The sequence below is a fragment of the Amblyomma americanum genome, chromosome 1, assembly GCF_052857255.1.
Source record: "Amblyomma americanum isolate KBUSLIRL-KWMA chromosome 1, ASM5285725v1, whole genome shotgun sequence".
Classification (NCBI taxonomy): Eukaryota; Metazoa; Arthropoda; class Arachnida; order Ixodida; family Ixodidae; genus Amblyomma; species Amblyomma americanum.
Genome location: NC_135497.1, coordinates 489,752,831 through 489,776,179, shown reverse-complemented (window position 1 = coordinate 489,776,179; position 23,349 = coordinate 489,752,831). Strand labels below are relative to the sequence as shown.

Below are 23,349 nucleotides of genomic sequence, written 5' to 3'. Positions count from 1 at the left end.
TGGCAGTGCCGATCGACTCCCAGACTTCGCGTTTCAGTGCCGCGGCCCATTCCCTGTTAGCCAGTTTCCTAATGCGGTATTTATCTGCGAGAAACCTATCGGGGCTAATTTAAATTTTCTTTTATGCTACTACGCGGATCCAACAGTGACGCAACTGGACAATACATGCTGCTTCTGCAGTACGCAGGCTTGATGCAGCCGCCGATAGCTAAGGCAGCTGCGGTAGGCACGGGCAGGCGGAACCTGTTTTGCCTACCATGCGAAATCGTTCGGGCCGAGCTGATCATTGGCCGCAGCGAGCATCAGCAGGGGCACGACGGCGGCAGCGGAACTGGCGATCCACGTGGACACCCTGCGAAGCATGGGTCTTCTTACTGCTCTTTTCACTCGAGCTTCCCACATCTTCTTCTTTTGCTCTGTCGTCGGCAGGACAGGAACCTGCTTTGCCTACCATGCGAAAGTCGCTCCTGACATCAGCGCCACCGCATCCTCGTGACGTCGCAAGGTGAAGGAGGTCTATAAACGAACATTTATGTTCGCGTTCCCTCACAGCAGCGGGCAGCGGCTTTTATGCTATCCACATTGACTTTTTTGTGGCTTGCTTGCCGCTAGCTTCCGCTAGTGCCGGCCTAAATATTGAGGACTGCTTTTATAATGGAGAAATTTACCGCGCTATCCTTTTCAAACACGAAATGGATGCAGCCTTGAATATGTACGCTACACACACGTTACTAGCACTGATAACTGCGACTGATGAGAATTTTGTACAGAGTTTATTAGATGTTATGATGATGGGATACTGCACTTTTATATGCTTTATTATCATAGATCAGAGAAGACCGTTGTATGCACATGCCATGGCCGTTTGCAAAATCTCGGATGATGTTCAGGTGCAATTTTTATTTCCGTGTTAGGCATAGGATAGTCTGTAATGAGGACATTTCTTTTGTTGAAATCTTCCTCGGTATTCGGTAGTCTCCTGGCGAATGTTGTTGCGTGAACGTTTCCTGCGACTGCAAGGCCACTATTCGTGTTTGCTCATTTTCCCGAACGTCCCCTTGCTTCCTCATTGTATGAGCGCTTGATGGTATGTTTTGTCTGATCTGCGTAGGTTTTGATCGTATTGATGAAAATGTCTGTCATCCATATGTTCTAAAAAGAAGCCGCAATTTCACTCGCAAACTGTAGCTGCATTTACAGCACTCTCATACCATTTATACATTCTCTGCACATGCACCTTCTCTCCAGAGTTAGTTCAGCAAGTTCTTATTGCGTCATTATTCAGAGTCGTGAGTTTGTGCTGCCGTTTTCAGCAAATAAAGTACTTTTGTAAAAACTACACTGTTTTCTCTTTGTATGAGCAAAATACCATCAACACAATTCTGTCACAACGCAATGCTAGCACACTTCGGGGCAGAAAGATAGCTCACAAGTAAAAAATTACAAATATATGTCGAAATGTACCTATTGGGCATTAGGGCAAACAGCTGGCTTCGTTGGCTGGTTAACGCCTTGAAAATGACCGCGACACACGAGGCGAGGGGTAACGAAAGAAACACAACGAGAACTGACTACCGAAAAATGGCGCTTGTAATCGGCACTCTCCGTGTCTTCTTTCTGCGCTCTCGCCTCGGATATCACAATGAGCCTCGAGGCGCTCGAAGATTTATATTTACCGCAAAAAGTACGTGGTTATGGCCTCACGGGTTTTTTTAGTCATGAAGTCATCGTTTAGTTCGCCTCACCCTTCGAAGACACCGCTGGCTCTGCACCATGAGCCGCCATGTTTACAATGTAAGGGCTTCTATGCAACCAACGCTTCCACTCTACATCTACATTGGGACCAACGTGACTTCTCATGTTTAAGAATAGTAATCATCAGCTACATGTAATCCCACTTCTTATAATACACCGGAACGGGTTGTTAAAGTCATCCCCATCATCAGCCTGACTACGCCCACTGCAAGGCAAAGGCCTCTTCCACGTCTCTCCAATTTTTCCAGCTGCGGCTGCCGTATCCCCGCAAACTTCTTAATCTCATCCGCCCACCTAACCTTCTGCCGTCCCGTGCTACGCTTCCCTTCTTTTGGAATCTACTCCGTTACCCTTAAGGACCGGTGGTTATCTTGCGTTCGAGGTAAATGCCCTGCCCAAGCCCATTTCTTCCTCTACATTTCGACTAGGATGTCGTTAACACGCGTTTGTTCCCTCACCGACTCTGCCCGCTTCCGGTCTCTTAACGTTACGCCTATCATTTTTCATTACATGTTTCGCTGCGTTGTTCTTAACTTGAGCTGAATCCTTTTCGTTAGCCTTCATGTATCTGCCCCATAGGTGAGTACCGGTAAGATACAGCTGTTGTACACTTTTCTCTTGAGGGATATTGTTAAACTGCCATTCATGACCTGAGAGAACCTGCCATATGCGCTCCAACCCCATTCCTATTCTTCTAGTTATTTCCTATTGAAATTAACTGTTATTTTAAGTACGAACTTATACCGAATCACCAAGCTGAACGTTCTACTAAGTCTTCCAGTTATTTCCCTCTCATGGTCCAAATCAGCAGTCGCACCTGCCCTGAGTAAATGTGTTCCCTTACCATTCCCAGCGCATCGCTACCAATTGCGAGCTGCTCTTTCCATGCGAGACTGTTGAACTTTAATTTTCTGCATGTTAACATTTAGGCCCACTGTTCTGCTCTGCCTGTCTGTCTCGTTGATCATGCTTTGCAGTTCATCTCCAGACTGACACAGCAAGGGAATGTCATCAGCGAATCGGAGATTACTTTGGTATTCTCCATTAGCTCTTATCCCCAACGGTTCTCAGTTCAGGCCTCGGAATACCTACTGTAAACATGCGTTTAATAGCATTGGCGGAATCGTGTCTCCTTGCCTGCCGTTCTTCCTTATTGGAAGTTTATTGCTGATTTTATGGATGACTATGGTAACTGTACAGTTCCTATATATATATATATATATATATATATATATATATATATATATATATATATATATATATATATATATATATATATATATATTAAGGAAATGAGGGGCTCGTTTGACAAACATATTATGGAAGCCAACAGTCACCGAAACCAAGGGGCATAGGGGAATGTTTTTAATCTTTTTTTTATTTGTAGTTCCAATCAACCGGTTTAAAGAAAATTACTTCAAATTACTTATAGAGCAGCAGAAAAAACAACCATGCCGCCGGTGGGATCCGAACCCACGACCTCCGAATATCGCGTCCGGTGCTCTTACCAACTGAGCTACGGCGACGGCTGTCCAATCTGCTGCTTTCGTGGGTATTTATGTTTACTGCGTGTAAGCGAACCTTGAGAGTGTTCACCAGCGCCCTATATATATGCAGTATTTTGACATAAGGCTCTTCTACACTTTGATTCCGCAATGCCTGCACGGCTGCTGAGGTTTTCACTGAGTCGAATGCTTTCTTGCAATCAATGAAGGCTATATATAGGGGTTGGTTATATTCTGCACATTTCTCTATCACCTCATTGATAGTGTGAATTTGATCTATTATTGAGTATCTTTTACGAAAGCCTGCCTGATCATCTGACTGATTGAAGTCTAAGTTTGCCCTGATTACATTAGCGATTATCTTAGTAAATATCTTATATGCAACGGACAGTAAGCTTATCGGTCTGTAATTTTTGAAGTCATTGGCGTCTCCTTTCTTATTAGTAAAGATAATTTTAGCGTTCTTCGAAGCTTCTGGTACGGTCGAGGTCATAAGGCATTGCATATAAGGCATTGTGTCCCTGAGGTAATAAAACGACAACGAAGCGCTCCTTTCAAGCTCTAGGGACCGTCGCTAAAAAAAGAAAAAAGTCGCACCCGCTTTCGCTAATCTGTGCCCACGTTTCAGCACCTACCATCTGCTATCGCTCTGTCATCGACAGTGCCATAGAAGTGAGCCCCTAAAATAGTGGCAATTATTGGTAGCGTGCTGTACCCACTTCGGTGGGAAAAGAAGCGGAAACCCGATAAGGCAATGCACTGTGCGGGGCATCGCCGTCTTGGCCTGCCTGCCTTCGCCGGGAACGAGGGCCCAGCGTGTTTCGTGCCTATATTAGAACGGAATTAGAACGCGTGCGCCTCTGTGGCAGCGGTGTTGAATGAGTGATGCAATGATACTTACAAACATGTGACACAGCCAGGCACAATAAATCAGCATGCAAACAAGACAGCACACGTGTAATCACAGAGCCCTCCTTACCCCGGCGCATAAAGTACTAGCTTCTGCTAAATGGCTTTGAAAACCAAAAAGAGGAATAAAAAATTTTCTTAGCAAATGCATTGTCATACATTCGAAGCAAAAGCGGTCAGAAACGTGAAAAAACTAAAACAAATAACAAAGAAAGGCACCTCCACAAACACACATTATTTAATCCACTGGGCGCTAATCATGAATCAAGGAATCTCGACCGGTACATGCCTTCATAAAAAAACTTTTATTATAAGAAATTTCATTTCTTCGAAGGGCTGCAGAAGTGTTGCTAACACATGTGCTTCCCGTCTTTATATTCAAGAGTACCTCACGTATCGCGACTCCTGCCTAGGATCCTAATACTGCTAATCTCTGGCTCACACTTGCATTCTTCTAAGTGGGGTGGCAAATTCGACCCCCCCCCCCCCATTTTTTCTAGCAATTTCTCATTCCCCCGTGCCCTGTCATTGATGCAGTGACACATCCGGCCTATATAGACCCTTCCACACGTAAGTGGCATTTCACACAACACGCCAACGGCGCAGGAAACAAAAGGACTGTCATGCATCTTATCGCACTGGGCCTGAGCCGAAAAGAAACTTCTTCCGTACGGTTCAGCGCATTCTAAGACCATCAAAAGGGCTATCGCTTCACTTTGCCTGCAGTCCGTACTGCTTAAGTCATGTGCTCACATGACTGAGGGTAGCTTCAATAATCAGATTGAAAGGCTTCCAATGCAATGCTTCACGTGTTCTGTCATTTTTGGAGTACCAGAGACCCTCCTTCAAAAAATCAAAGGCAAGAGAAAAATTCATGCAAAGATGGGAACCGGCCGACCGTAAGTAGTCCCCTATATGCACCGAGTAGCGCACAGCCTGAAGAAGGTTGCAAGCCGATACGACGTACCTGTCGTGTCCTCAGCGCACACAAAGCTGAGCGCCGAAGGCATCGTCGACTACAAGTCCTTTCAAAGGATTAAGCATAAACCTTCTCACCTGCTACTGCCATGAATCCCGCTCACTCACGATGCATCTGAAAGGCCCCGCAGGGGCGTCTGCCACATGCCGACTATAGTGAGTTACGACACCATGATTTCCAGAGCATCCGCAGGGACATCTCCGCAGAGGGACGATGGTGAACAGTGCGTCACCACAGACCCGAGCACTACCGTTTAACCGTGCGCCTGAAAAAGCATGCTTCCCAAAAATTTGAAGGAGCAGCACTTCGCTGTGCAAACTGCGAAGGTGGTCACCCCACCTATTCAAGGCCGTATCCCTCGTGGAAGAACGAGAAAGAGGTTGTAAACATGAAGACAAGAGAAAATATTACTTCGAAGGAAGCGCGACGACTCTTTCATGCGAAGTGCATTTTCAGCTTCTCCGCAGAGACACCGCAAACTTCGTTGATGTGGTGTGAAGCGGCGGTGCACCACCAATCACTCCGGCACCTGCCCAAGCCACTTTCACCGAGCCTATGGCAGGGCCATCCACGCTATGGCAGGGACAGCGAAGGCTGCTCTGCCATCTCCAACGGAGGGAGCGCAGGTCCATGGGTCGGCACCCCGCACGGCTTCCCCCGCAGCCTGAAACCCACACACCCGCGCCTGCACCGCACTCCTCCAGCAGGTCTAGCGAGGTGATGGATGTAACTCCCAAACACCCGCTTTGCTGCGCCGGAACAGCTCTCTTGAGTGAAAAAAAAAGCCTGAGCCCTGATAATGGGCCCAGAAAAGAAGTAAATCACGCCCATTCCCACCCAAAAACACACGAGCATGACTTTTATTGGTTGAATGGAACTGTAGAGGACTTCTGAGGAATTACATTAGCATAACGCATATCCCGCGGTCAATATTGAGGGAAGTTTTGACTTTAGGGCGATTCTGAAGACCTTGGTCCACAGCTTACGAATATCCTCAGAAAATGTAAAACTTTTCGACGCGAAAGCGAGCAGGCAAATAAATTGATTCTAGGGTATCGTCACAAATGTTATGAAAAGCGGCTTCTCTGCCCAAGAAATCAAACTTACAACAAACGTTGAGGCGGTTGTGGTCAGCATCATCAACTACAAAACAATTGTTTTGTAACTGATGTAGCTGATAACAACTAGCTCTTAATAGCGTTCTTCTTTTTTGTGTAGTCCTCTCTCTCTAGTCTTCCTAATAGTTTTCGTTTATGGTTGATTTATGAGGGTTTAACTTCTCAAAGCGACTCAGGTTAAGGGACGCCGTAGTGAATGGCTCCGGGAATTCCAACCACCTGGTATTTTATCGTGCACTGACATCTCACAATACCAGGGCCTCTAGAATTTCGCCTTCCTCGAAATTCAACCGCCGCAGCCGGGATCATACCCGCATCTTTCGGGTCAGCAGCCGAGCACCACAACCATTCAGCCACCGCGGCGGCACGGTATTCCTGATGGCCCTACATCCAATTTTTAAAGAATGAGAGACCAACTAGCCCAGCACCAAGTTCTGCTGCAATTCTGTGTAGCTTCCTCCAGATCGCGCATTAGCAGTCCAAGGCCTAGAAGAGCCAATCGAGGAACTGCCAGGGTCATATATGATAGTTGGGAATTTTGATGCGCACTCCTCGTTTTGGGCAAGCGAGCAATGTGACCTAGGGGCCAAATAATTGAAGACTTTGTCCTCGCCAATAATGTATGTCTTTTAAATACGAAAGACACCACATACTATTGCCAAGCTCCGGAAAATGAGCTTGATCGATGAAGCTTTCGCATCACCATCGGTTTTTAACGATTTTAAATGGGTGTTTTAAATGACCCCCTGGGAAGTGATCACCTACGTGCTGTCATCAGGCTCTCATCGTCTACTCCTGTCATCCCTACAAGACGACCACGGCGCCGGAAAGTTCACCTCGCCGACTGGTCACTTTTTAGAACAAATTCCACTTTGGAAAATTAATTTTCTGAAGAGCGCAGCATAGACGAAAGTAATTAAAGGTTTACTACATGCACAATACCGGCCGCAACACCTGTTGTAGGACAAACAACAGGACTTGCACCGAAGAAACAAAGGGTATGGTAGACACAAGAATGCACATTGGCAAAAAAAGCAGCAAAACAAAGCCTGGGGTGCCTTCCGTAGTTATCCCATTGCAGAGGATTTACTTATTTTTAAGAGGGCTGAGGCCTGAGCGCGGAACGTTCGAAGAATACTAGAGAAAACATCCTGGCAGAAATATGTGTCATCTATACATTGTTTAACAACCTGAAAGAAAATGTGGGGAAAAGTTCGCATATTCAATGGTGACCATACTCCTTTCACATTTCTGTTCTTGACAACACGCTGTACACATACATGATTTAAAGAACAGGCCAATATATTGGGTGAGCATTGCTTACCCATCTCTCTGAAGCTGCTATAGAGGCACTGTTTAAATTCTTTTTTCAAAAAAGTGTAAAAGTGTAAATGGCGCGGAAACAAGCAGTCGTAACTTTTTTGGGAGCCGGAAAACCACAAAGTCCTTTCAGTTTCACACCGATGGCCCTCAACGGCTGTATTTAAAATCATTCAAAAGTGTTATGATAATTAAACTGGCTTTCATACTTGAATCACGGCGACCTTTAGACATGCATCAATGTTGAGTTAGAGAGCCAAGTTCGACTATTGGTCACCTTGTCTGCTTATAAAACACCATTCGGTGCGCATTCATCCACAAGCAGTACAGTATCGGGGTCTTCTTCGACATGGAGAAGGCCTATGATATCACGCGCAGATTCGGCACCCACCGCGACCTAGCAGAGCTAGGTATCCGCGGCAGGATGCTAAGCTCCTTGAACGACTTCCTGGCTAAGCACACACGTCGAGTCCGCCTAGGAGCAACACTTTCCATGACTTTCACCCAAAACCCAAAAGAGCGGTGTACCCTAGAGATGTATCCTATGCACAACAGTCTTTATTATAAAAATGAACTCCTTAGGTAAAATAATACCCAAGTCCATAATGTATTCACTTTATGTAGATGACCTCACACAGCATGCACTTCCTTCAGCATATCCACCTGTGAGAGACAAATACAAATGACATTCAATAAAATGGCTGCTTGGGCAGTCAGAAGTATATTCAAGTTCTCCCCTCAAAAAACGAGTAGTTGTTACGTTCTCATTGCGACGGTGCCTACAGGCCGATCCTACTCTACACTTGGACCAAACCACACTACCAATAAACAAGCGCACAAATTTTTAGACGTCACTTTTGACAAGAAACTCACATTGCTGCGACACATAAACAACCTTAAATAGAAAGTTCCAAAGCACTCAATGTGCAAAACATGCTCTGACAAGAACGGTTGGGGTCTGACAGAGCGTGCCTTTTGCACATCTATCGCCCTCTGACGCCCTCCATGCTAGACTACGAGTGCATAATATATGGTTCAGCAACAGCATCCTACTTGAAGCAGTTAGGTCCTGCTCATAATCTTAGTCGGTGCCTATAAGATAAATTCAAAGAGTTAGGAGTACTAGAAGCTCTACCGAACATTGCACAAAGACATGAATATTTGCCACCATGGTACAGCCTCCCTGCAGTATGTGACTTCCCATTCACACATTCACACAAAAATCAAACGCCACAATAACGCATCTTCTTCAAGAATTATTCGCACTGCAAGAAAAATGTGACACCTACACTGAATTTTATACTGATTGTTCAAAAGGCGAAATACATGCTGAACGTGCAGTAGTACAAGGCAAAAGTGAAAAAAATTAAACTACTGCCACAGTCCGCATCGGTTTTTACTATCGAGTGGTACGCCATATCTGTAGCTTTAGAGCAAATAGTAAAAGAGAATATCAAAAACAGCGTCATCTGCACTGATTATCTCTGTGTGCTCACAGCACTGCAATCTACAAATGCTGCTGCACCCTTAATAGCAAACATTATATATAATATAGTTAAAGTCACAGCACAAAAACTTGACATAAACTCTGCTGGGTCCCTAGCCATGTCGGTATAGTGAGTCATGAGGAAGCAGATACAAGCGCTGCATACGTACGGTCTGGCCAAATAAAACAAATGAACATACCACAGAAGGATTTCTTGAAATTAACGTACAGTAAACTCAGAAATAAGTGGCAGACTGCATGGGAAAAGCAGGTAAACAACCAACTGCATTCTTTAAAGCCCATTTTCGGAGAATGAAAGCATGTAGACATCAAGAACGTTTTATAGAAGTTTTTTATAACAACTACGCACTGGACACACAAACCTGACACACAACTTCTTACTGACAAAACATGACAAACTTCTCTGCCAAAAATATGATGGCGAACTCTTAGTATCCGCATTTTAATTTCATATATAAAGCCTTAACAACTAAGAAAAGCTATGTTACAACAGTCTATATGAATACATGTCATTACAACCAATGTTTCTTTCCGGTGACCAAGCACTTGTTGATTTTTTATATATTTTAAATTTCTGAAGGAAACCCGCATTTTAAACAAACTGTAGGTATCAGAAGCTTCACCTTTAACGCAAGACACTCTAACTCTGTGTTTGGCGCATCATAGCCTTAGTTGCTTTTGTGCCATTAGACTTCATATAACTAACTAACTATTATATGAAAGGCATGTCTGGCTTATGCTTTTGAACGTTAAAAACACATCAGGAGCCTCTTCTTCCGATCGCCCGATCGCCTTTGCCAGCCTGGAAAGCTTTATATCATTGCACAACGAGATAGCTTTTGTTTGAACTCGAGAAGACATTTCACGTGAACAAATATCTTCATTATTGCCTAGGTCGCCTTTTCTTCTTTGTATAAGGCAGCTGGAACTACTCCAAAGTCGCCTTCTTTGTTCGCCTGAAGAAGCCATAGGCTCTTTTCCTTGCAGGACGACACGGCATGTTGCGTGCGCTCTTTTGGCCAAAGGTCCTTTTTCCGTGCTGGCCTTAGGATTCCATCAACACCTTCCAATAAAAACCTTTCCAGACTCATCGGCTTTCTCTGCCAACTTCCTGTTCAGGGAGATGAGTTCGTATGCTGTAATTTTTAGTGGAACACTCTAGTACGACTCTTTCGTTAGGGTAGCATTCTCTGCTGGAACGGAGCCGATACCAAGAACGACCATGCTCCTAGGCTTCGCACGCTTTTCTGGCTTCCTCGCTACAGAAGTGAGATTACGCTGCCGCAAAAACTCTCGTTTGTGCTGCAAGAGGTCTTAGTGCATTCAATTTCATTTCGTGGAGCAAGTCTGGGTAGATGGCATAACAAAATACGCCTCAGGACCACAGCAGTTTCTTCTGAAACAGAAATGCATGTGTAGATAAAAAGCGTTTTTATTGGTTCCTGTGTTACTACACTTCTGTGTAACATAATTGTGTCAACAAGTGACCGGGTTTTAGCTTCTTCCTTTGAGTGTAGCCCAGTCCTGCGAATTTTTTCGACACGTTTACGAGTTCTTGGTGATACTAAAACCAACTCTACAGTGACGGACGTAGCAGAGTGGAAAGTATCTTATCCCCTTTAACACAAGGGAAAGGGTACGCTTTCACTTATGAACTACCAAACAACAGCAGCTTGCAGTTTTAGATATTATTATTAGGCTTTTATAAGGGTGAGTTTCCTGTGTGTATTCTCCGCGAGCAAAAAAGGTACTTCTTCCCAGCAGTTCAGCGCATTCTAAGACCGTACAAAGGACTATCGCTTCACTTTGCATGGAAACCGCACTACTTAATCCCTGGGCTCACATGGCTGAGGGTAGCTTCAATAATCAGATTGAATTTCTTCAAATGGCTGGCTTCCCGTGTTTTGTCATATGTTGAGTAGCAGAGACCCTCCTTCAAAAAATGAAAGGCTAGAGAAATTCATGCCAAGATGGGAACTAGGCGACCGCAAGTAGTCCCCATATGCACCGAGTGGCGCACAGCCTAAAGAAGGTTGCAAGCCGATACGACGTACCTGTCGTGTTCTCAGCGTACACAAAGCTGAGCGGCTTATGATCGCGGATCGGGCAAGAGACGAAAGCCCACTCCGATAAGAGTCCGGCGTGATGTGCGAAACCCTAATGACGTGTGGAAGGGCCAACATAGGCCAGACGGGTCGGTGCATCAATGACAGGGCACGGGGGCATGAGAAATCGTTAGAAAATGAATGAGGGTCGATTCTGCCACCCCACTGTGAATAATGCAAGCAAGAGTAAGCCAGAGCTTAGCAGTATTAGGATCCTAGGCAGGAGTCGCGATCAGGTGGCGCACGGGATACTTCAGGTCTTTTTGATTAAAAAGAAGCGACGCGCATGTTTAGCGACACTTCTGTAGCCCTTCGAAGAAACAAAATTTCCTATCTTTAAATTTTTTATGGAGGCATATAACGCTCGAAATTCCTTCCTTTCATGTCTAGCGTTCGGTGCGGTAATAATGGGTGTTGTTTGGTTGTTTGTTGTGGTGGATTTATTTGTTTTAGCTTTGATTTCGGTTTATTTTTTAAGGTTTCTTACTGCTTTTGCTTCTAATGTATGACTGTGCTGTTGCTACGGTTGCTCGATGCTGCATTTGGTAAAAAAAAAAACCTCTTTATTTCTCTCTTTCGTTTCGAAAACAGGTTATCAGAATGTCATGTTGTGAAGAACAAATAAAAATGAATGAATGAATGAATGAATAGTACTTTATGCGTAGTTGATAAGAAGTGTTCTGTGATTACATGTGCACTGTGTTATTTTCATGCTGATTCCCTGTCACTGGCAGGGTTCGGAGCGATACTGCGCTGTGTCACAAGCTTGAGATTATAAATGTACCCCTTTCAGTATAATACACTGTTAGTAGTGTGCGCACATGCTGTCCTTTTCTTGTGCCGTTGTCGTTGCGCCGCCGTTCACTCCATCATGCACCAACTGACCCCACAGGCTGTTATACTAACAGTAATTTGTTTGTTCCTTTTCACCGTTGTTCCCTATACCGGGTGTGCATAAGTGAGTTCAGGAGTTATTAATGAGGTGTATGCCAGTAGCTTAATCTTCTGAGGTAATACGTCCCCATATTTCTTTATTATGAAAATAGCTTTGCCAACTTTCCTGCAGATTCCATTAACATGTTGCCGAGTTAGGTTGCTGGAGAAAATAATTCCGAGTACCTCCACGCTTTCCACTGCTTCAATCTGGCTAGGAGACAGTGGGCTAGGAAACAGCGAAAGCGGCAGCATGCTGATCCGCTTCTTCACGCAGTTCTGCGCCTGCCTCGCTGGTGCCTTCGTCGGGACTACAGCGGCGCCTTGTTTCCTTGCGCTACGGACTTCAGTTCCATCGCCATCACCAATCCTACACGTGGATGACCTCTGTGCGAGCGTGGACTGCCCTACCTTTCCTGTAAAAGACAGCACGGGTGTTCCCTCCACTGCGCAACCTGGCCGAGCATCTCCCTTCGACGATGTCATCTTCGATCTACCGGTCATCTTAAAGCCAAGTTCTGTGACGTCACCCACGGATCGTATAAAAGCAATGCCTACACAGCGGTCTGCCAGTGGGCTAGGAGACAGCGAAAGCGGCAGCATGCTGATCCGCTTCTTCACGCAGTTCTGCGCCTGCCTCGCTGGTGCCTTCGTCGGGACTACAGCGGCGCCTTGTTTCCTTGCGCTACGGACTTCAGTTTCATCGCCATCACCAATCCTACACGTGGATGACCTCTGTGCGAGCGTGGACTGCCCTACCTTTCCTGTAAAACACAGCAGGGGTGTTCCCTCCACTGCGCAACCTGGCCGAGCATCTCCCTTCGACGATGTCACCTTTGATCTACCGGTCATCTTAAAGCCAAGTTATGTGACGTCACCCACGGATCGTATAAAAGCAATGCCTACACAGCGGTCTGCCAGTGGGCTAGGAGACAGCGAAAGCGGCAGCATGCTGATCCGCTTCTTCTTCTTCACGCAGTTCTGCGCCTGCCTCGCTGGTGCCTTCGTCGGGACTACAGCGGCGCCTTGTTTCCTTGCGCTACGGACTTCAGTTCCATCGCCATCACCAATCCTACACGTGGATGACCTCTGTGCGAGCGTGGACTGCCCTACCTTTCCTGTAAAAGACAGCACGGGTGTTCCCTCCACTGCGCAACCTGGCCGAGCATCTCCCTTCGACGATGTCACCTTTGATCTACCGGTCATCTTAAAGCCAAGTCATGTGACGTCACCCACGGATCGTATAAAAGCAATGCCTACACAGCGGTCTGCCAGTGGGCTAGGAAACAGCGAAAGCGGCAGCATGCTGATCCGCTTCTTCTTCTTCACGCAGTTCTGCGCCTGCCTCGCTGGTGCCTTCGTCGGGACTACAGCGGCGCCTTGTTTCCTTGCGCTACGGACTTCAGTTCCATCGCCATCACCAATCCTACACGTGGATGACCTCTGTGCGAGCGTGGACTGCCCTACCTTTCCTGTAAAAGACAGCAGGGGTGTTCCCTCCACTGCGCAACCTGGCCGAGCATCTCCCTTCGACGATGTCATCTTCGATCTACCGGTCATCTTAAAGCCAAGTTCTGTGACGTCACCCACGGATCGTATAAAAGCAATGCCTACACAGCGGTCTGCCAGTGGGCTAGGAGACAGCGAAAGCGGCAGCATGCTGATCCGCTTCTTATTCTTCACGCAGTTCTGCGCCTGCCTCGCTGGTGCCTTCGTCGGGACTACAGCGGCGCCTTGTTTCCTTGCGCTACGGACTTCAGTTCCATCGCCATCACCAATCCTACACGTGGATGACCTCTGTGCGAGCGTGGACTGCCCTACCTTTCCTGTAAAAGACAGCACGGGTGTTCCCTCCACTGCGCAACCTGGCCGAGCATCTCCCTTCGACGATGTCATCTTCGATCTACCGGTCATCTTAAAGCCAAGTTCTGTGACGTCACCCACGGATCGTATAAAAGCAATGACTACACAGCGGTCTGCCAGTGGGCTAGGAGACAGCGAAAGCGGCAGAATGCTGATCCGCTTCTTATTCTTCACGCAATTCTGCGCCTCCCTCGCTGGTACCTTCGTCGGGACTACAGCGGCGCCTTGTTTCCTTGCGCTACGGACTTCAGTTCCATCGCCATCACCAATCCTACACGTGGATGACCTCTGTGCGAGCGTGGACTGCCCTACCTTTCCTGTAAAAGACAGCACGGGTGTTCCCTCCACTGCGCAACCTGGCCGAGCATCTCCCTTCGACGATGTCATCTTCGATCTACCGGTCATCTTAAAGCCAAGTTCTGTGACGTCACCCACGGATCGTATAAAAGCAATGCCTACACAGCGGTCTGCCAGTGGGCTAGGAGACAGCGAAAGCGGCAGCATGCTGATCCGCTTCTTATTCTTCACGCAGTTCTGCGCCTGCCTCGCTGGTGCCTTCGTCGGGACTACAGCGGCGCCTTGTTTCCTTGCGCTACGGACTTCAGTTCCATCGCCATCACCAATCCTACACGTGGATGACCTCTGTGCGAGCGTGGACTGCCCTACCTTTCCTGTAAAAGACAGCAGGGGTGTTCTCTCCACTGCGCAACCTGGCCGAGCATCTCCCTTCGACGATGTCATCTTCGATCTACCGGTCATCTTAAAGCCAAGTTCTGTGACGCCACCCACGGATCGTATAAAAGCAATGCCTACACAGCGGTCTGCCAGTGGGCTAGGAGACAGCGAAAGCGGCAGCATGCTGATCCGCTTCTTATTCTTCACGCAGTTCTGCGCCTGCCTCGCTGGTGCCTTCGTCGGGACTACAGCGGCGCCTTGTTTCCTTGCGCTACGGACTTCAGTTCCATCGCCATCACCAATCATACACGTGGATGACCTCTGTGCGAGCGTAGACTGCCCTACCTTTCCTGTAAAAGACAGCACGGGTGTTCCCTCCACTGCGCAACCTGGCCGAGCATCTCCCTTCGACGATGTCATCTTCGATCTACCGGTCATCTTAAAGCCAAGTTCTGTGACGTCGCCCACGGATCGTATAAAAGCAATGCCTACACAGCGGTCTGCCAGTGGGCTAGGAGACAGCGAAAGCAGCAGCATGCTGATCCGCTTCTTATTCTTCACGCAGTTCTGCGCCTGCCTCGCTGGTGCCTTCGTCGGGACTACAGCGGCGCCTTGTTTCTTTGCGCTACGGACTTCAGTTCCATCGCCATCACCAATCCTACACGTGGATGACCTCTGTGCGAGCTTGGCCTGCCCTACCTTTCCTGTAAAAGACAGCAGGGGTGTTCCCTCCACTGCGCAACCTGGCCGAGCATCTCCCTTCGACGATGTCATCTTCGATCTACCGGTCATCTTAAAGCCAAGTTCTGTGACGTCACCCACGGATCGTATAAAAGCAATGCCTACACAGCGGTCTGCCAGTGGGCTAGGAGACAGCGAAAGCCGCAGCATGCTGATCCGCTTCTTATTCTTCACGCAGTTCTGCGCCTGCCTCGCTGGTGCCTTCGTCGGGACTACAGCGGCGCCTTGTTTCTTTGCGCTACGGACTTCAGTTCCATCGCCATCACCAATCCTACACGTGGATGACCTCTGTGCGAGCTTGGGCTGCCCTACCTTTCCTGTAAAAGACAGCAGGGGTGTTCCCTCCACTGCGCAACCTGGCCGAGCATCTCCCTTCGGCGATGTCATCTTCGATCTACCGGTCATCTTAAAGCCAAGTTCTGTGACGTCACCCATGGATCGTATAAAAGCAATGCCTACACAGCGGTCTGCCAGTGGGCTAGGAGACAGCGAAAGCAGCAGCATGCTGATCCGCTTCTTATTCTTCACGCAGTTCTGCGCCTGCCTCGCTGGTGCCTTCGTCGGGACTACAGCGGCGCCTTGTTTCTTTGCGCTACGGACTTCAGTTCCATCGCCATCACCAATCCTACGCGTGGATGACCTCTGTGCGAGCTTGGGCTGCCCTACCTTTCCTGTAAAAGACAGCACGGGTGTTCCCTCCACTGCGCAACCTGGCCGAGCATCTCCCTTCGACGATGTCATCTTCGATCTACCGGTCATCTTAAAGCCAAGTTCTGTGACGTCACCCACGGATCGTATAAAAGCAATGCCTACACAGCGGTCTGCCAGTGGGCTAGGAGACAGCGAAAGCAGCAGCATGCTGATCCGCTTCTTATTCTTCACGCAGTTCTGCGCCTGCCTCGCTGGTGCCTTCGTCGGGACTACAGCGGCGCCTTGTTTCTTTGCGCTACGGACTTCAGTTCCATCGCCATCACCAATCCTACACGTGGATGACCTCTGTGCGAGCTTGGGCTGCCCTACCTTTCCTGTAAAAGACAGCAGGGGTGTTCCCTCCACTGCGCAACCTGGCCGAGCATCTCCCTTCGACGATGTCATCTTCGATCTACCGGTCATCTTAAAGCCAAGTTCTGTGACGTCGCCCACGGATCGTATAAAAGCAATGCCTACACAGCGGTCTGCCAGTGGGCTAGGAGACAGCGAAAGCAGCAGCATGCTGATCCGCTTCTTATTCTTCACGCAGTTCTGCGCCTGCCTCGCTGGTGCCTTCGTCGGGACTACAGCGGCGCCTTGTTTCTTTGCGCTACGGACTTCAGTTCCATCGCCATCACCAATCCTACACGTGGATGACCTCTGTGCGAGCTTGGGCTGCCCTACCTTTCCTGTAAAAGACAGCAGGGGTGTTCCCTCCACTGCGCAACCTGGCCGAGCATCTCCCTTCGACGATGTCATCTTCGATCTACCGGTCATCTTAAAGCCAAGTTCTGTGACGTCACCCACGGATCGTATAAAAGCAATGCCTACACAGCGGTCTGCCAGTGGGCTAGGAGACCGCGAAAGCCGCAGCATGCTGATCCGCTTCTTATTCTTCACGCAGTTCTGCGCCTGCCTCGCTGGTGCCTTCGTCGGGACTACAGCGGCGCCTTGTTTCTTTGCGCTACGGACTTCAGTTCCATCGCCATCACCAATCCTACACGTGGATGACCTCTGTGCGAGCTTGGGCTGCCCTACCTTTCCTGTAAAAGACAGCAGGGGTGTTCCCTCCACTGCGCAACCTGGCCGAGCATCTCCCTTCGGCGATGTCATCTTCGATCTACCGGTCATCTTAAAGCCAAGTTCTGTGACGTCACCCACGGATCGTATAAAAGCAATGCCTACACAGCGGTCTGCCAGTGGGCTAGGAGACAGCGAAAGCAGCAGCATGCTGATCCGCTTCTTATTCTTCACGCAGTTCTGCGCCTGCCTCGCTGGTGCCTTCGTCGGGACTACAGCGGCGCCTTGTTTCTTTGCGCTACGGACTTCAGTTCCATCGCCATCACCAATCCTACACGTGGATGACCTCTGTGCGAGCTTGGGCTGCCCTACCTTTCCTGTAAAAGACAGCACGGGTGTTCCCTCCACTGCGCAACCTGGCCGAGCATCTCCCTTCGACGATGTCATCTTCGATCTACCGGTCATCTTAAAGCCAAGTTCTGTGACGTCACCCACGGATCGTATAAAAGCAATGCCTACACAGCGGTCTGCCAGTGGGCTAGGAGACAGCGAAAGCAGCAGCATGCTGATCCGCTTCTTATTCTTCACGCAGTTCTGCGCCTGCCTCGCTGGTGCCTTCGTCGGGACTACAGCGGCGCCTTGTTTCTTTGCGCTACGGACTTCAGTTCCATCGCCATCACCAATCCTACACGTGGATGACCTCTGTGCGAGCTTGGGCTGCCCTACCTTTCCTGTAAAAGACAGCAGGGGTGTTCCCTCCACTGCGCAACCTGGCCGAGCATCTCCCTTCGACGATGTCATCTTCGATCTACCGGTCATCTTAAAGCCAAGTTCTGTGACGTCACCCACGGATCGTATAAAAGCAATGCCTACACAGCGGTCTGCCAGTGGGCTAGGAGACAGCGAAAGCGGCAGCATGCTGATCCGCTTCTTATTCTTCACGCAGTTCTGCGCCTGCCTCGCTGGTGCCTTCGTCGGGACTACAGCGGCGCCTTGTTTCCTTGCGCTACGGACTTCAGTTCCATCGCCATCACCAATCCTACACGTGGATGACCTCTGTGCGAGCGTGGACTGCCCTACCTTTCCTGTAAAAGACAGCACGGGTGTTCCCTCCACTGCGCAACCTGGCCGAGCATCTCCCTTCGACGATGCCATCTTCGATCTACCGGTCATCTTAAAGCCAAGTTCTGTGACGTCACCCACGGATCGTATAAAAGCAATGCCTACACAGCGGTCTGCCAGTAGGCTAGGAGACAGCGAAAGCGGCAGCATGCTGATCCGCTTCTTATTCTTCACGCAGTTCTGCGCCTGCCTCGCTGGTGCCTTCGTCGGGACTACAGCGGCGCCTTGTTTCCTTGCGCTACGGACTTCAGTTCCATCGCCATCACCAATCCTACACGTGGATGACCTCTGTGCGAGCGTGGACTGCCCTACCTTTCCTGTAAAAGACAGCAGGGGTGTTTCCTCCACTGCGCAACCTGGCCGAGCATCTCCCTTCGACGAAGTCATCTTCGATCTACCGGTCATCTTAAAGCCAAGTTCTGTGACGTCACCCACAGATCGTATAAAAGCAATGCCTACACAGCGGTCTGCCAGTGGGCTAGGAGACAGCGAAAGCGGCAGCATGCTGATCCGCTTCTTATTCTTCACGCAGGTACGTTTTCTTGAAAACGCACGTTGCGTCCGCTCTGCTGACAGATTTTTGATGCTGTTTCCTTGCCCACACAATCGCGGTTTTCGTTATGTGTCTGTATCGTTGTATTCACAGCTTGTTTACTGCATTGCTAGTGTTCTCTTAAGCGGAGATGTGGAAACTAATCCTGGACCCTCTCACAGCAATCCCGGTTCAAAACCAGGCACACGTTCTACATCTTCTTCCGTTAATGTTCAAGTAGAAAGCACTGATGACGCTTGCTCCACTTCCAATCAGCCAGCTATTAATGAAATGCTTGCCGAATTGCTTGCGGGCCAGAGAAAAATGGCCGAAGATATTGCAGATATAAAACGTTTCCAGCAGAGAGTGAACTCTCGTTTTGAGGCACTTGAATCACGAGTCTCTGCTCTTGAGTCAAGCTCGCCGACCTCGAACGGCGACGCAAGCGACGGGGCCGTGCAACGCCAGTTGAATTCGTTGTCTGAGGTTGTTAGCAAGCTTGCTTCAAGAAATGATGAGCTGGAAAACCGTTCCCGCAGAAACAATCTTATATTTCACGGTCTTGTTGAAGAAGATGAAGAAACTAACAAAGCTCTGTTCATTGCGGTGACTAAGGTATTCATCGACAACCTTCAGTTGGATTGTCCTAAAATAGAAAGGTATCATCGGCTAGGTAGAAAGCAGGAAGCGCGCCCTCGTCCTGTCATCGTTAAGCTACTTGACTTTCGGGAAAAAACTCAAGCGTTAAAAAATGCTCATAGGCTCAAAAATTCAGGCGTTAGCTTATCCGAGGATTTCTCTGCTCACGTTCGATTGATCCGGAACAAAATATGGGATGCAACACAATCTTATCGTGACAGTGGCTCGAAGGTTCATTTGCGTTATGACCACGTGTTTATTGATAGCGTGCGGTACAACTGGGATGATGTTGAGAAAAGTTTGGTCAAAGATTCGAAATCAACGCCCCCGGACACTGCTGCTGCTACTGCTGCCAAGCCACCCGCAGATTCCGACTGACGGGACACCGCCGCCAACCTTCGTGTTCTGAACATCAATGCCAGAAGTTTAGTAAACAAGCTTCCAAATTTTATCTCTTTAATCCTAACTCATTCGCCTGATGTCATTGCGGTCAACGAAACGTGGCTACATGATGGTATAATTGACTCTGAAATAACTCCTCCAGGTTTCGTTGTAATTAGGGCGGACAGGCAGCATGGGAAAGGAGGCGGTGTCGCTCTCTTCATTAAGTCTAGTCTGAAATTTGTTGAAATTTCGGTCCCTGTCGAAATAGAGTCAACTTGGTGCAAACTCTACGTAGGTAACAAATCATTTGTTATCGGTGCGGTGTATCGACCACCAGGCACTTACGTAGACCACGTGCATTCTTTAAGTAACTTCTTGCATTCTCATCTTATCAACAATCCAAATATAATTATCCTAGGAGACTTCAATCTTCCCGGAATTCAATGGCATACATTATCCATTACTGGTCAAGACATTGCAATCAGTAATGAACTTGTCAATTTTTCTTTGTCATTTGGATTAAAACAGATAGTTGATAAGTCCACGAGGTCTTCGGCAATACTGGATCTGGTGTTTTTAAGCTCTTCTCTTTTCGCGACGAATTTTACATGCGAAGTCGTCGAGGGGATATCCGATCGTAACGCTGTTCTTGTTTCGATCCCATGTTCTATTCCTTCCTCAAAACTAACTTATTGAACATTTCCGGATTTCAGTAGAGCAGACGACGTGCCTATCCTGGATTTATTAAGTGACGCATTTGAACAGTTTCAGCACCTCAGCATATCATGTGACGTGAATTCTTTAGTAACATTTTTCGAGAACATTGTGAAGGTCTGTATTCAGCGTTTTGTTCCATTAAAAACTAAAAAGCAAAACCACAGTATGCCCTGGATAACAAGAGACATACTGCATCTTTCTCGCCGTGTTGCCAGACTACGCGTTTCCAAGCGCAATGGTAACCCTGAACTTTTGCAACAGTTCAGCGACGCTAAAGAAGAACTCCGTGCCAAAGTTCACTCGGGAAAAGATTTTTACTACAGAAATTCCTTGCCGCAATTAATGAAACACAATCCAAGCAAATTTTGGGCATCCATATTGCCACAGAGCACTAGTCCCAATACCTTCATTATTGATGATAAGCCGGTCTGTGACTCATTAGCTAAAGCTACTAGTTTCAACACATATTTTCAGTCGGTATTTACAACAGATAACCATGAAATGATTACTTTTCCTAGCAACTCTCAATGTTCTGTCGATGATATTTCAATAAGCGTCGAAGGTGTTCTGAACCTCATTCAGAACATAAATGTGAAAAAAGTAGTGGTCCTGATGATATCCCTAATGTATTTCTGCCTCGTTACTCTCTTTGGACCAGCCGCTATTTGACTACCATCTTCCAGAAATCGCTATCATCCGCAACCGTCCCCGTAGCCTGGAAGCTTGCAAAAGTTATTTCTTGAAGCTAACAATATCTTGTGCAAATTTCAGCATGGGTTTCGGCGCGGGCTCAGTACCATTTCACAACTTGTAGAATTCACGCACGACATTGCTAGTTCCCTCGACACGGGCTCACAAATTGACGCTTTATTTATCTACCTTTCTAAAGCTTTCGACACCGTTCTCCACAGCAAACTTCTTTGTAAACTTAATGCAATACTCAAATACCCGTTACTGGTAGACTGGATATCAAGCTTTCTTTCTAATCGTACACAGTATGTTTCTTTCAACTCCTGTTCATCTGAAACTGTTAATGTATCATCCGGTGTACCACAAGTATCCGTGCTCGGACAACTGTTGTTCTTATTATACATTAATGATTTGCCAGAAAATATTATTTCTAAAATTCGGTTGTATGCAGACGATTGTGTAATATACAGCTCAATTAACACCCCTGAGGATCACGCGCAACTAAATCAGTCATTCGTGTCATTCTGCTCATGGTGTGAAACATGGCAAATGCAAATAAACTTTCGTAAATCTGTATACATGTCATTCTGTAATCGCACAATACCATCTTCTTACACCTACTCAATCAAAGATAACTCTCTGAATCAAGTGTCCGAGTACAAATATTTAGGTCTTCTTTTTTCTTCTAACTTGTCCTGGTCATAGCATATTAACACAATATTCAATAATGCAATGCGGAGGCTCGGTTATCTAAAACGTACACTTAGTGTTGCCCCCCAAGAAACTAAACTGGTAACATACAAAGCTTTAATTCGTCCACTTTTGGAGTATGGATCAATAATCTGGAATCCTCATAAACAGTCCGATATCAGTAAGCTGGAATCCGTCCAAAGGAAAGCAGTACGGTTTATTTGCCGACGGTATGACAGAAATTTTTCACCTTCATCCACTCTTCCTGCCATAGGCCTTTCCCTCCTTTGTACCCGCCGCGACAATGAGTGTTTAAAATATTTTCATGGTATTGTTAATTCATCCCGCTTTGCTTCACTGTCTGAGTATTTGCATTTTTCAGCATCTTCATCTACAAGGAGCTACCACCCATTGAATGTAACACCCATTCACGCGCGCACTGATGTGTTCAAATTTAGTTTTTTTCCTCGTGTTATCGAACGATGGAATTCTTTACCCGGTGATATACGCTCCCTGGAACCAAACCTGTTTTTCAATGTTGTTTCAAATCTGTGATTAGTCTGTTGCATTTCTGTTCTGTATTTTAATGGTGTTCACTTCTGAATATGTTGTCCCTCTCTGCCTTTTTTTTTTCTCTCCTCTTCCTCCCACTCCTGCAATAGCCCCATCGGGGCTGCAGTATATGTAAATAAATAAATAAAATAAATAAATAAATGACCGAGCACAACTTTAGGTGAGGAAACGCATTTTTGTCCGGAATAGGATTACATTAGCTTTTTTTCAGTATTTACGAATTATGAATTTTCTTTTGTCCCTGCGGCGAACACCCGTAGTCATTCATCAGAGGTTTTTTCTATCATCTGGATTGTTTTGCCGGTGATTAGTGAACTTGTGTCGTCGGCATAATAGATCAAAGAAGCCTGCGGGTTCGAAACAAGGAGTGCCAAACATTGATATACAAGCATAATAATACCTGCCCTAGTGTACTTTCCTGAGGAGCTCCAGTTTTTATGCATCTGATGTCTGAAACGAATTTACCAATTGATACAAACTGCTTACGTTGGCATAGATAAGCGGCCAGTAAGTCATAAGCGACAACACGTGTACCACATCATCTAAGTTTAACAAAGAGGTTTTCATGCCACTAGGAATTGAAGGCTATGGAGGTCTACATATATTCCAAGTCTTAAACCACTGCCTAAAAAACATCTCAGAATTACATCTTTTTGCATCTAGCGCTGGTTTCTTAAAGCTATGCTTACAAAAACCGTTCTGAAATCGGGCAGCACTGAGTACCAAGTGAGGTAGCTGGATAATCTCGAGTGCTTTAAAAAAAATAAGCCAGATCGGACAAAATGAATGATTTGTATCAAATAAGCAGTTGTTAGTGTTGGGTTGTGTCGTTCTCTTTCACGTGCTGTCGTAATTGCGCCGCGGTTCTTTTCCACCTAGTCC

General features: G+C 47.2%; 1 protein-coding gene across 1 annotated transcript in view; it reads left to right on the top strand.

Annotated features, from left to right (window-relative positions):
- LOC144127540 (uncharacterized) overlaps positions 1-19,791 on the top strand; it is a 52,311-nt gene extending 32,520 nt beyond the window's left edge. The window contains exon 4 of the mRNA XM_077660535.1: positions 18,957-19,791. Coding sequence (XP_077516661.1) covers positions 18,957-19,791 — 835 coding nt within the window. The remainder of the gene's footprint in view (positions 1-18,956) is intronic.
- The last annotated feature ends 3,558 nt before the right edge of the window (positions 19,792-23,349 follow it).